This window comes from Cavia porcellus, unplaced genomic scaffold (genome assembly GCF_034190915.1).
Source record: "Cavia porcellus strain 051 isolate PalLab524CR breed Dunkin Hartley unplaced genomic scaffold, mCavPor4.1 scaffold_5, whole genome shotgun sequence".
NCBI lineage: Eukaryota > Metazoa > Chordata > Mammalia > Rodentia > Caviidae > Cavia > Cavia porcellus.
The window spans coordinates 107,459,511-107,474,017 of NW_026947488.1; the positions used below are offsets into that span (position 1 = coordinate 107,459,511).

Consider the following 14,507-nt stretch of genomic DNA (forward strand, 5'->3'; position numbering starts at 1 on the left):
TACTTTAATGATAAATACATATATGTATTAGCCACTGTTAGTCTCTGATTATTTTCATTTGAAATACTGTATCATCATTTTTATTCTTTTTTCATTTTAAAAAAGATTAGTTAGAAGACATAATGAAGTACCTATTCTATTTATCTACAGAACTGTGACCCTACAGAACACTGTGACCTAGATCTAGAAATAATGACAATCTAATGTGTTATTAAATTGAGATATGAATGAATCTAAAGTCTGTATATGAAGAAACATGTTAGAGCAAAGTTTAGTAAGGCAGAGGAATCAAAGTATAAGCAGAATGGAGGATATATTAGCTAGAATTCTGTACAAAAAAGTAATTTTTAAGGTGAGGGAATCAGTGGTATCACAAGAAAAAACGTGGAATTTCACTATGGTAGTATAAATGGCCTCAATATTTGGCTTTATGTCTAATATTAGTCGTGAGAGAAAAATGGCAAAAGGAAACCTGTAGCATGATCACACATTATAACTTAGAGAATCTGAAGAGCAAGGAAACCCAACATTCAAAGTTTTTTTGTTTTTCCCAGCCCCAAGCTGGATAGTACTTCATTACATCAGAGTTAACAATTTGTACTTTGGTAAAATCAATTTAAAGCCCCTCATGTGAACAATAATGTTTGGATGTTAATCTTTTTAGTTTTGTTTACACTTAGGGAAGATGAAAATTTCCTACGCTGCTCCTGATTCCAATGTTCATCCATTATTTAACTTCATCACTAGTTTTCTGAATTAGCGAGGCTTTTTACATTGCACAGAACAAATCAAGACAGCTTTAAAGAAGGTGAATACAAATCAGGGACAAAAAAAGCTAGCACATCTCTTTTCTTTACTTGAACACCAATTTAAAAACAACTTTTACTCTAAGCCTTGACCTCAATGTTTTAGTAACCATCTTATTCTTGAGTATTCAAAGCTTAGATGATATTTCTCTAACACATACGAGTTGAATAATTCCAAGATATGAAACTCACCATTTCCTCTCTCCAAAAAAGTAGAATGAAAGAACTGTTTATGACCAGCAGTAATACAGTGCTTTTTTTTTTTTACTCAAAAACAAATTTGCAGCCACAGAAACATAAATGTGATATGAGTCCAAACAACACAGTGTTATTATTTGGATAAATTTGCCATACTCATGTCATTTGGAACAATGTAGTTTATTGATCAATATATAAATAATGCAAGAACACAAACTGTAAAGTGTTTTACTTCTTTTCAGCTTTAAAGTTTCTTGTATGACATAATATATTAAAACTGTTTATGAGTGAACGATGCAAATGTTTTCAGAACATACTAAGACACACACACTTAAGTCATTAATATTATAGAACTATAACCACAAAAATCTGTGAAAAATACTGAAAATGTGCATTTTTATGTTTTATTTTAGATAAAAGAGAGTAGATATTAATATGAGACCTAAGCATTTCTCTTGAACATTTTTCTCAGTGAATCTATGAGTGGTCTATTTCTCAAACTGTAATAAAATGGATTTAATGCAGAATTTCTGATGTTGAAAAACAGACAAAGATCATATCCTGATCATCTACTTGTGAAGATGCTGTGCACATACATGAAGAGAAGGGGGCCATAGTATAAAGACACAGACAAGAGATGGGTTCTGCAGGTGGCGAAGGGTTTCCTTATGCCTTTGAGAGACTTCTTGTTTAAAACAGTGAATAGAATAAGTGTATAAGAAATAAGAACAATCAAAATTCTGAGTACCTGAAATGAATCAAAGAAAATAAAAACCAGTAGATAATTAAGAGCAGGATCTGTACAATAAATCTTAAACAATGGTATAACCTAACAATAAAAGTCATGTATGAGGTGGGAATTACAGAATGTTAATCTGAATAAAAAAAACTATTATGAATTAAGGCATTAAGAAGCCACCTACAAATGATAAAACTAATAGATTGATGCATAATCTATTGGTCACAATGAATGGGTAAAGCAAAGGATTGTATGCAATTACATAGTGATCATAAACCACTGCCGCTAGGAGAAAACATTCTGTGGTTGCACTAACTATAAAGGAGAGAGATTGTATGTTTGAATGTCCACTTTATATGCTTTAATTTTGCAATGTGAACAAATATTTCTAAGATGACAATATGTAATCCATTAACTAGTGATATCCTACTGTTTATTTTTTCTGAAATTCTGTAAACTTGTACCCTTTTTCTGCTTTTTTTTCTTTTTCTCCTTAAATAAAATTAAAAAAAAAAACTTTTCCCTACACAATCCTTTTTGTCATTCCCAGGCGCATTCCCTCGAGAAATGACAGTATTAAAAGGTCTTCAGCTCCTTTGGTAAATGTTCTGTCCTTTTATATGTGGTTCATTTCTATGCTTAGGATGTGCTGAAATATATTTCTGATTCTGATTATAGGCTGGAATGATACTGAAGTAGTCTTGTGAAAATATACATCATACAATTCATCTGTCTCAAGGGAAGTCATTATATAGTCTCCCAGAAATAAGAAACTCATCTCACCCTGAAATATGAATGTGGCACAAATGCTAGTCTTGAGGGTTCAGGCACCTTGCAGAAGGATCAGGAGGGGGATTATAATTATCAGGTTATCTATAGACATTTACCCAGTCTGGGTAGAGTGTGGCTAGTGTCCTCAAAAAAGACATGCCTATCTAGAACTTCAGAATATGTTTTTCCTTATTTGAAATTAGTATTTGTGCAGATAAAATTATGAAACTTGAGATTAAATCATCCTGGATTTATTAGGCTTATTTAAGTCCAATGACTACTGTTCTTATATGAAGAAGAAAGGACACAGAGAAGATATAAAAGTGGAGATTGAAGTTAAAGTGTACCAAGACATATAATATCTGAGTTGAAAGAGGCAAGAGAAGATTGTCCAAGTCTTCAGAGGGAGCATGGTCTAAACAACAACTTGATTACAAACTTCTGGTTTCCAGAATTATGAAGTTAAATTTTTATTGTTTTAAGTCACCCAGTTTCTGGGAATTTGTTATGGCACCCTAAAAAATATACCAGATATTATGGTCATATTCTTCATTAGGGCTCTGACTATAACAATGATGCCTATAAAAGCCTATGTATTTGGACTCTATAAATAGATACTGGACCTAGAGCTAAAGGAAATAATAGGTACTTTAGAGCTATCTCACAGGGCTTTAGGGTGAGATAAATCAGTAATTAACTTCTAGTATGACTTCAACAGAATAAAGAACTTCTAACAATGCCAACAGTCTAATCCTCAGAATATTCAAATATAATCCAAATGGGCTGTGGGTGTAGAGTGTGTGCTTATTATGAAAACAGCTCTAGATTTGATCCTTAGCACCATACATACAAAAATTTCTTTATATGACAATGATATTTCAAATATATTTAAGGATTAGAGGTTGATGTCTTTACATTAGGATTATCCTGGCTTACCCAAGTGGATAAAAACTAATCACCTGAGTCCTTCAGAGTGGAGAATGTTTTCCACATGTTGTCAGACAGGATGCAGTAATGGACAGAAAATCAGAAAGAAGCTACACTGTTGGCTTTCAAGCTGGAGAAAGCGAGCTATAACCCAAGGAAATGTGTGCAGATTCTGAAAAGGCAGGAAATCAGATTCTTTTCTGGAGTACCTAAAGAAATACTAAATTCCCAATGCCTTGTGATTATAGTCCAGTGAGACCTGTGTTGAACTTCTGGCCTACAAAATTGTAATGTAAAAAATTACTGTTTTCAGCAATGACATTGTAATCATTTATATCAGTAATAAAAAATGCAAATACCATCAAATGAATCTATTTTTGTCATCATAATTATGCTTATCATTGCCCCTTATAAATTAAATAATCACAAGTACCTGATCACTCATTGTCTTATCTTTCCAGCAGCCCGTATCCCAGTTAACTACCAAGAGAATGTCCAAGTAATTATTATGTGACTGTGTGGCAGAGTTTAATGCCTACCTTATGTGGCACCTTCAATAGATTCTTTGATTTTAGAAAGCAGACAATCCAATGCAAAATCCCATGCTGAGGGTCTACCATCAGGAATAGGAGTCAGCAAATGTTTTATGTAAAGGGGAAGATAGTAAATATTTTAGGCTTTGCAGGCCATATGGTCCCTATCACAAATGCTTTGCTTTGCTTTGATATAAAGAAAGCAGCCCCAGATAATATGTTAATAACAAAACATGGTTGTACTCCAAATAAAACATTTTATAAGAGGCAGCAGGCTGGATTTGGCTCATGGGCTATAGTCTAAACCTAGAACAACTATGATAACTATTATCAACCTGATTCTATATGAAAAAATCTCATGGAAAAATTTAAGTGTGAATGTTTCATTAAAGTGTAATGTCAGGGCATAATAATACAGAAAGGTAACAGGAAAGGGAAAGTGAAATAAAACAAAGAAGTAAAAGAAAGGTGATTCATTATTCCACTAACCACTATTTTATGTGGAGAAGCAGAGAGATATTCCAGTCACTTAGCAATTGTTTCATTGATTTGAACTTGTAGCATGTTTCTAACAGTTTGTGTCAAACAAGCAAGGAAGCAAACAAACAAACAAGTAGCCCAGAATAAGGACATCCATCACAGAGTCAAAAGGGAGAAGAGAAGGAAAGCAGGAAAAATTTCCTATATCTTCTTAGGGAAGCCAAAGTGAAGGTCCTATTTATGGCACATCTTTTGAATTCTTAATTAATGAGAGGATCCAGAGACTCTAGGCATAGCCAACTTCGGGAAGCACTACTGTATGAATTTAACTCTGCTTGAAATTAACAAAGCTCAGGTGAAGGAACAGTCAAGGTTTAGGAGACAAACAAAGCTCAGAATCTGAGAGATGAAATCATTACTATGCTCAATATAGGTACCATTCGTGAGTACTTTTTTGTTTGACAGACTAATTGCATTTTTTTGGTAATTATATCTTGCGGGTATAAAATGTTCTGTCTTCTGATTTTACAATCTATTTTGCTTGTTGGATAGGAATTTTAGCTGCAATACTTTAATTTTTCTTTCACTTAACCAGCAAACCTCAAGGGAACTTTCTCTTCCAAATTGAATAATCCCAGAAGTACATAGTTATTTAAAATTTAATCTATTAACATATTTCAACAAACTTAACAAGTCAGGTAATAATTATCTAAATGATAAACATAAAATATAGATAATGGAAATCATCAAGATTCGCAGTTTAAAATTCTTAGAATTCTGTAAATAGGTGGAAATTTTTTAATTTCATAAAAGCAATCGGCCAAAGGCCTATAGCAATATCTTACTTATTGTTAAAATCTTAAAAAACTTTCCTCTGAGACTGAAAACAAAGGTAAGGTCATTATATTCAACATTACAGAGTAACAGCCAAGAAAACACTAAAATATACTATATATATATATATATATATATATATATATATGTATAAATATTGGGAAGTCATCAAATTTATCTACATTTGTTGTGCTTTGATACACAACTATGCCAGAAAATCTAAGGACAGCTATTAAAAACAAAACATTCAATAATGTAGGTAAATTTAAAAACTTCACATTACTTCATTCACTGACAGAGTGATTTAAGGTTATATGTTAGTAAGTGGTACAACCTCAACTCACATAGTTTTCTGAGGCCAGTATTCTTTTATTTTGCATTTCTTTAATTGAAATTATATGACTACTACATATTACACTCATTCCTAAAAATACGAACAGCACAAGGAAAACCAGTAATTTTTACTATTTTTCCCAATTCTAATTTCCAGTGTCCTTCCTTGATTTGCGTATATTTTTTCAGGCTTTTTATATTGGGCAAATGAATGTATGAACACAAATATAAATACATTGTTCCAATGGTTCTATGTCTTCCTGCTTCACAACTTTTCCTTCAAAAATATATCTGAAGGAAGTTTCCATTGTATATCAGCATTCATTTGTTCAATTTTCTACTGATAGACATTTAGAACATTTGAAATATCTCACGCTAGTATCTCATAAAAACATTTGAAATTGATTTCCTGCATTGTAATGATTTTTAAAATACATGCTTTAAATATAGATAATTTTAAATTTCTCATATTGGTATATAAACATATATCTAGATGTCTATGCAACAGTGGTCTCTTTCATTACTGAGTATTGCTAGCTTTTTATAAATTTTTAGTATTTTGCAAGTATGATGGGAGAAATTGGTATACTGGTAATTAGTTGGGAGGCTATTTCCTCCTCACTCTCAGACACTGATCTTTAGGGATAAGAAAACCATGTTTTCAACTCTTAAAATACTTTTTCTAGTACTAATGTTCACATATCTAAATATATTTCTGTTGCCTTTTTGTAATTTATTAAGTATCATCTATTGATTTATTATTACCAAAGGTTTGTTGTATTTTCTTAATATTCATTATTTACCTGTTATTTGTAGTAAATATTGTCTTTTATGATCATCTTGTTATGCTATTATACTCCTTACTGGTTGTAGGTTTTATGTCTTGCCTGTGTCCCTACTCTAAAGGAACAAACTATATTCTGTAAGTTTCTTCAAATGCTTTCTAAGACGTGATTTCAATGTTTATGTGTTTTATGTATTTTCTAATATGATATTTACTACTGAGAAAGGTTTAAGGTGGAGATCTTGCTATTTTTTTAAGTGGACAGTGAACTTTTCAATACTATTTATAAAATAAGTAAATTACGTCCTAAAATATCTTCTCTAAAATGTGTAAAATTTCTCCTGAACCATTTCAGGAATATGTATTTAGACAACTGGTATTCTTGTACACTTATGAAATAATACTACATAGCATTTCGTCTTAAACAATGTCTTGGCTATTCTTAAACTTTTTCTTTCTCTGATCAATTTCAAAATCAGCTTCTGAATTATTTAATAATAAATCAATTCTGATGGCACCTGATTGGAATTACACCAAATTTTAGATCAGTTTGAGGAAATGCAATGTAGTTCCATCATGTACACTTGCCATTCTGGTTTAATTTTTATTAAGTTATTTCAGTTTTTCTTTTTTCTCTTCTCTTCTCTTTTCTTTCTTACTTTTTTCTTTCTTTTTCTTTTCTTTCTTTCTTTCTTTCTTTTTCTTTTCCTTTTTCTAAGACAGAGTCTCACAACGAACAGTTCAGGCTGGCCTGACACTCGCAACAATTCTTGTGCCTCAATCTCTGAATTGCTAAGATTACAGGTGTACAGCACAATGACCAGATAGCTCAGTTTCTATCCTTTACCAATAAAGAATGAAATGCCTGATAAATAACTTACTGATATTTTCTACAGTCTTTATCAAAAATTAGATACTTGAAGAAACTTATATATGACAGCAAATTTTTATTTCTATCAATACAAACTTTCAGTATATAATCATTACATGTGCATAGCATATTATAGTAGTGATTATTTAGATCGCTTCATGTTACCAATTTTATTTCCTCATCATCAAAGGCCAATTATCAAATAATCAAAAGTAATAAGGATTCTCTGTATTCTGTTAACATTTTATATTTTAGTAACATTTATGATCTCAAGATTGGCTGATTTATGTTACTTAACATTGGTTATTTATCACTATCAAAACTAAACAACAAAGACAAATGTTTATGATATTGACATAAAGCTCAAGCATTAAATATTAGACAATAAACATTGTTCTACATATTAACTTCCTCTAGTTTCAAATTAAGTATCAAATTTAGCTCCAAATGATACTGAAGATTTAGTTAGGGACCTTTACAAGCATGAGTAATTCATGCACTCATTCATTTTCTCACTCCATACATTCAAATTTAATTGTAACACTGAATGTTTTGAAAGGAGAAGAGGAAGGAGAAAAAAGAGGAAGATAGGGAGGAGAACACATTTTTATCAAGAATGAGTAAAATAAAAGCATGTATAATGATGTTATAATGCTTACTTTCCCTTCATCTCTTGGACTATCATTTAAATGTTCAACTGGACCTGGATGAGTTTTGGTGGACCTGTTAAATTAATTCAAAGCAGCAATTAAAAACTAAACATTAAATTAACTTGTTATTAGAGACTGAAGTAAAGAAATTCAGGAGTTAAGCTCAAATTTGTACAATTTTTGGTTTTATTTATGACTACTTTGCTTCCCTCTATTAGCGCTAAATGAGATGCAATTTTTTTAAAAAATCAGGTTTAAGAACAAATTTCTGCATAAAAATCAGATTTGTCATTATTTGTTGTGTATATGAACATCTGAAAATTTGAAATCGACTTAAATTACAACCACAAAATTGATGCAGTGAACTTGTTTCAACCGAATTTGAAAGTACATACCTGATTTAATTTGTTTATGACAATGAAATCTCTGATTTTACTCCCAAACAAAAGTACAGTGGGACCTTTAATTTAAAACGAAGTTCATTCTAGTGATTGCCATCTTCCAGAAAACTGATAAGCTGGGGAACCCTAATTCATTAGCTATAGTCCATATATTCTGTGGTTATCTCATGTAATGAACAACACAATTGTAAGACCAACAAGGTATTCTTAAAGGGACCTTGTGGATCTGATCTTATTCTACTCTGATATCTGCCATATATTTTTCATAATACCTAGTTTAACTTTTTCATTGTCTATATTATGGTCTATATTATGGTTAATTATGAAATAACCTGATATGATCAGAGATTTATTAGTGCTCAGTTTCTCCTAGTCTTTTTAAATAAAAGTAATCGTGCCAGGTTAAACTCACCTAGTGTTCACTTTCTTTGTGGTTAGTTTTCTTGTTTGTTTTTCAGACAGGATCTTGCTATGAACTTGCTAGCCTTAAACTCACTGATATAACCCCACCTGGCCTGTATTTTATGGTAATCCTGTGCTTCAGCCTCCAAAGTGCAGGGCTTACAGGTGTGTGCTACCACACCTGACTAGTTTATTTTGATGCACACATTATCTAGTTTTAGTTTATTTTTAAATACACATGAAAATCATGAAAGAGTCAGCACAAAGCAATGAAGAATATTTGAATCTTTAAAAACTACTTAAAATTAGATAAAAGTGAAAATTTAAGTAATTTTAGGCTCCCCGATACTAAATTCTCAGTGACCCAGAAAAAATAAATACAGATTAGATATTAATAGTGGATTTATTCTAAATTTTCTCATCTAAAAACAAAGTATTAGCCTCCATTCAGTAAGCCTGATCTTACTGAATAATTGTGCAGATTAGAAATTATACTTACATAATATCTAATATAATGGCAAAACATTAACCCATTTATTAATAGTATGTTTTATGATTTTTCTGACAATCATTGGGAATTTGTTATTATTTTGCATTCTACGATATAGTCTGGAAAGAAGAAAAACAAACAGGTTTCATACTAGTATTTTGCAGTTTTTTTCTACAGTGATATGTAAAACACCATTTATAGATATAGTTTCCATAAAGATATAACTACTTCTAATAAAGTATAATGTTTAAGTTACCACTTAGTAGCTAACAATAGTGAATAAGCAAAAGCACAAAATAAAAGAAAAACCTCTTGTCTCTAGGGTTTGACTGAGCTGCTTTTACCAAAGTGTATTCCATTTTCAACTAGTGGAGATATAAGACATTCCACAGAAAGAGTGACTCATTTCCTTAAAGTTTGGAAAACTCTAAATTAAATAAAGTTAAATATTTTTTCCTACAAAACTTTTTAGAACCAGTACTACGCAAATAGTTATCCCAAATCTTCAATATTTTCCAAGCTTGTTGGTACACTGAAATATTTTTTCATTTACCATAAGGGAATCACTAAAATATTTTTTTAGGGAATGAAACTATATGCAAGATTCTTCTAGTTGGTTATAAAACCAACTAATTCAGCAGAATAGTAGGATTATATTTGTTTATCAGAATAAATTTCTGTTATTTATAATGAACTTTTTAAAATATAAAATTATGGATCATGAAATTTCAAAAAATTATTTTAGATAGAAAAATCAATGACAATAAATTCATATAACAGCACCTAAACAATGCTCAGTAATTCTTCTGGACATCACAATTCATTTCTCTTTCTCCCATTCATCATGGCTTAAGCATGTATGAAAATCATGAAAGATTCTGCCCAAAATAATAAAGAATATCTGAATCTTAAATTGATTTGTTGGTCTTTTCATATTGTCCTATCCTAAATGTTAATACCACGTGGTATCCTGTCCTAAACTGCCATCTATTTCTATGTAATATGTGGTCATGAATTTAAAAATCCATGGTAATCACTGAGTTAAAAAGGATAAGAACTGTGACAAACTAGATGGCACATTGCCCGCCTACAGAACCAAAATTGTTTCACAGATCCCTGCAAGAATACTGCAGTAGGATAATTTCATTATGAATTCTTTCACTGAAAACTGGGAATCTAATTTTTTTGGCGTGAGGGTACCAGGCACTGAACTCAGAACAGTGTGCTTGCCAGGTAGGCGCTGTGCTGCTGAGCTATATCCCTCTTCTCATTTTTAATTACCATCTGAATGTAATGAACCTTTACAGTTCAACACACCTAAAATTGAACACTGCTTTACTTCAAAACTTAAATCTTTGGCTCTCTTTCAGTAACAGGCACTATTATACACAGTTCTTCAAGACAAATACCTCGATACCATCCTTGAATTTTCTCTTTATATTTGTTCCACTTCTTCCTCTATTTTAAAAATAAAACAGCTTAACTCTTCCCCACAAAGTATTATCATTTTTACCCAGAGTATAATTTTTTACTCTCTCTCCAATCATTTCTCCATTCCTGAATAGGATATTTTTAAAATTTAAATTTAATCAAATTACATCTGTCTAAAACCATTTAAAGTCTAGCTGCCTATTGACTTTAATTTTCAAACTACTCTAAGTGGCTTATAAGACCATTTATATATATCCCCTGATTACAGCCCCAGATATATCTCTTGCCATCTTCTCTTCCAGCCATTCAACCCAACCAAAACTCAAAACATTTCTAGTCATGGAACATAAAATTCTCACCATCTATCTTTTGAACATTTTGGGTTTTTTTCCTGGAAAATTGTCATCTTTGTCCTGATTCTTCACTTGTGTATCTGAAAACTCATCCTTCGGCTCTCAGCATAGATATAATTCCCTTCACAGAGACTTTTCTGAGGTTTATATCAGATGATTTTCTTATGGAATTGCCAAAATATATTTCCCATAATAATTATCTTTCTATTTAATCTTTTTTCTTCAAATAGCAATGTTTCATTAAAAGCAAACCTAACTCTAAGAATTCCAAAATGTCACGATAAAATTTAATCATATGTAGAAAAAAAGGTTACATTTTTAGAAATACTGTATGTACTCCACCAGAAATAACTATTCCTGTGCTATCTCCTATATTTTCTCATAGAAATATTTTTAATGACACTTTAGTACTGCCATTCTATGATATCCTTAGTCATCACTCTTTCAATGCAAAATGTTTCAGGCTCCAAATAACCTATATAAAATTTTAGAAACATGAAAATAAAGATTAAATGAAAAGCAGCCAAATGAGTACTTAAAATAGGAATAATCAAATATCTTTTAAAGACAATTCTTTCATTTTGCATACCCAGAAAATAGGTTTTAGAATTTGTGGATTAAAATTATATTTATAAAATGCATATTGAAGCATATTTTATTACTGTCCCATGCACTTAATACATATTAACAGAAAGTGGAATGTAATTTCTAATGTATTGCAAGAGGTAGAAGGCAATTAAGAGGCAATTTTGGGAGACTGAAAGTTGACATTCACAATCTATCATGGAGGAATTACAATTCCAATGAACTCACTTTAGGAAATTTGGTCAAAATAAACCATTGATAATTTCTTAAAAGATATTCCAAAGGCATTGCCAGAGGCTTGAATTCTTATAAAACACAGAATTTATAAACAAAATGATGGACACTCTTCTAATACTGGAGAGCGCCCGGCGCCGGGACCAGAGACACCGGCGGAGCTGCCCTAGGCGGGCGCACCCACGCCTGTAAGCCCGCCGCCCTCCGCGACCTTCTCTTCCCGGATTGGCAGGCGGCTAGCGGCGGTGAGGCGGGCGCCTAAATCCGGGTCCTTAGACGTTCGTCCGGGACGCCGCGCTCGCCGTCCAGCCGCGCTTCCCTCACACCTGCTGGCATGCGTGTGGGCGCCCGCGCAGGGTCTGTAGGGGCCCGTGGGCGCGCGTGTGTGTGCGCTCGGCCCGGAGCGCGGCGGTCTGCTGAGGGTGTTTGTGTGCTCGCGCGTTGGGTGCTCGGCCCCGGGGAGCGACGGCGGGTGCCTGACTCCGCGCGCCCGGCCGGCTCAGGCGGGACTTGCGCCGCAGCCGCTACCGCCTCGCGTCCCCTGAGGGCCGCTGTCGTGCTGCGGAGAGGGCCGGGGCGGGCGGGCGGACGCCGCGGGGGCTGCGAGCGGCTGGTTGGCTGGGGTGGGAGGAGGTGGGGTGGGGGTCTAGAGGCGCGGGCGGGAGGGGCCGGGATGAGGGTGCGGGGCAGCGCGGAGGCGGCCGGCGTCGCCGCTTGTCCCTCCCGTCGGCTGTGGTGCTGTCAGCCGCAGATGTTTTGGGCTCTGACTGTTGGGAATGGGGAGTGGAATAAAAGGCGTCTTTGCCTCCCAAATTTCTTGCCGAGAAAAAAGGCAGGGTTGAAGATGACAGAGGGTTGGGGGGGGGGTCGCCTGGAAGATGGTGGCAGAGTAAATTGCAGCAACCCCCCCCCCCCCACAACGTTTTTCTGGAAATAAAAATTATTCTAGCTGAACCTTTAGAAGGAAATCCCGCCTTGAAGAGAGACGCGGAGGGTCTTGTTCTTTTGATTCTGGTTTGATTGTATAATAATGATGATATAATACTAATGACGAGGACGACACTGCCTTTTATTTTGACCCCAGTGCTGTCAAAGCGTAGTTACAGCTGGGGATAAAGCCCTTGAAAATCTGATGTATGAAGAAGGAATACAGTTGCTCTAGGAATGGTCTTTATTTTATGAAGATATGTATTTTAGAATTAAAATTTGACAAAACGAGGCCTTTCTTCTTTTCCACTTTTCAGCCAATGCTCATAAAATGGGGCTGGCTTTTGCTGCCTTGAATATGGAAAAATAAATGATTTTACCCAGTGTAATTCTGTGTAGTTAGTCAACCCTTTCTCTTTTCCTTTGACTTTCTCAACAGTTCTTAAAATGAAGAAGTTGAATTTCCGAAAAGTTTTGGATGGCTTGACTGCCTCCTCACCGGGCAGTGGCAGCAGCAGCGGCAGTAACAGCGGTGGGACTGGTACTGGTCCCTTGCATCCAGGAGGGACAGCTGGAGTTCTGAGAGAGGAGATTCAGGAAACCTTGACTTCAGAATATTTCCAGATTTGTAAGGTAAATTGTGCATTGCTTGAGGCCTATTATTTCTTCATTATATTTCTGTGGAGAAACAAGGAAATAAAACATCACAGTAAGAATCGTTGAGATGCCAGCATCAAAGATCATTTTATCTCATAAATTTATGAGATACAAAATCTTCAAAATTATAAAAATTAAAAAAGCAAAAAATTAAAAATTTTTAGATATTTAAAATTAAAATTTAAAGTTCTCAAGGTGATTTACTTCAGCAGTGTTCTGGAATACATATTAAATGTTTTTTAAAGGTAAAGCAAAATAGCATATGAAATTTATAAATGAGATGTAAGGCTTAGAACACCTTCTTACATAATAAAATTAAACTTACAATGCATTAAATGAGACTAAATGCTAACACAGGGAAAGTACATTAAAATAAATGTAATCATGCTAAAATTGATGAATATTTAGTCAAAAACAACAAAATTATGCAATTTGAGTGAATTTCATTGAATTAGAGTTTTTAAAATATTAGCTTATTTAATATGATGTAAAATGTTAAGTGGTACATGAAACAAACTACGTGGTATGGTTTATAGCTTTTGCTAAGACTTGCTGAAATTAAATGGTAAGCTTTAGGTGTTTGTGTCTAGAGATTTATGCTCATGGTTGGGATTTCTGTCATTACAAAAGTGTTTGAGGGCCATTCTTATATCTTTTCAACCACTTTGTTCCTACTTTGTGGGAGATGCCACAGAAGGCTGCTGACAAGTGCCTACACCTTGACCGTAGCCTTCACAGCCTGTGAACCCATATGCTGAAACATGTCTGTTAAGTTTAATCTACCACGTCTCAAGTATTCCATTCTACTAGTCCAAAATGAAATCAGATAGCCATTAAAAACAACAGAAGTGTTAAAAATGTGAGCAGTTTTCCTAGGCTAAAACAATGCTTTAATACCATTAATATATTTAATTTGATGCAATTTATTAATAGTATGTAGAATAAGCCATATAAATACATAAACCATCAAAAGAGGATATACGGTACATAGTTAATAATTACTCCATAAAATACATGAATAGTTTCAAATAAATCTAAGTTATTTCAAGATAGGAAAGTAAATTAATTATAATTGGAAGAGGGGAACTTACGGTCAGAAAA

At 33.6% G+C, this 14,507-nt stretch overlaps 1 protein-coding gene across 1 annotated transcript in view; it reads left to right on the plus strand.

Annotated features, from left to right (window-relative positions):
• LOC111754929 (uncharacterized) overlaps nt 1–14,507 on the plus strand; it is a 72,774-nt gene that overhangs the window by 15,762 nt on the left and 42,505 nt on the right. The window contains exons 5-6 of the mRNA XM_063249499.1: nt 11,993–12,179; nt 13,189–13,382. Of these exons, the coding sequence (XP_063105569.1) occupies nt 11,993–12,179; nt 13,189–13,382 (381 nt within the window). The remainder of the gene's footprint in view (nt 1–11,992; nt 12,180–13,188; nt 13,383–14,507) is intronic.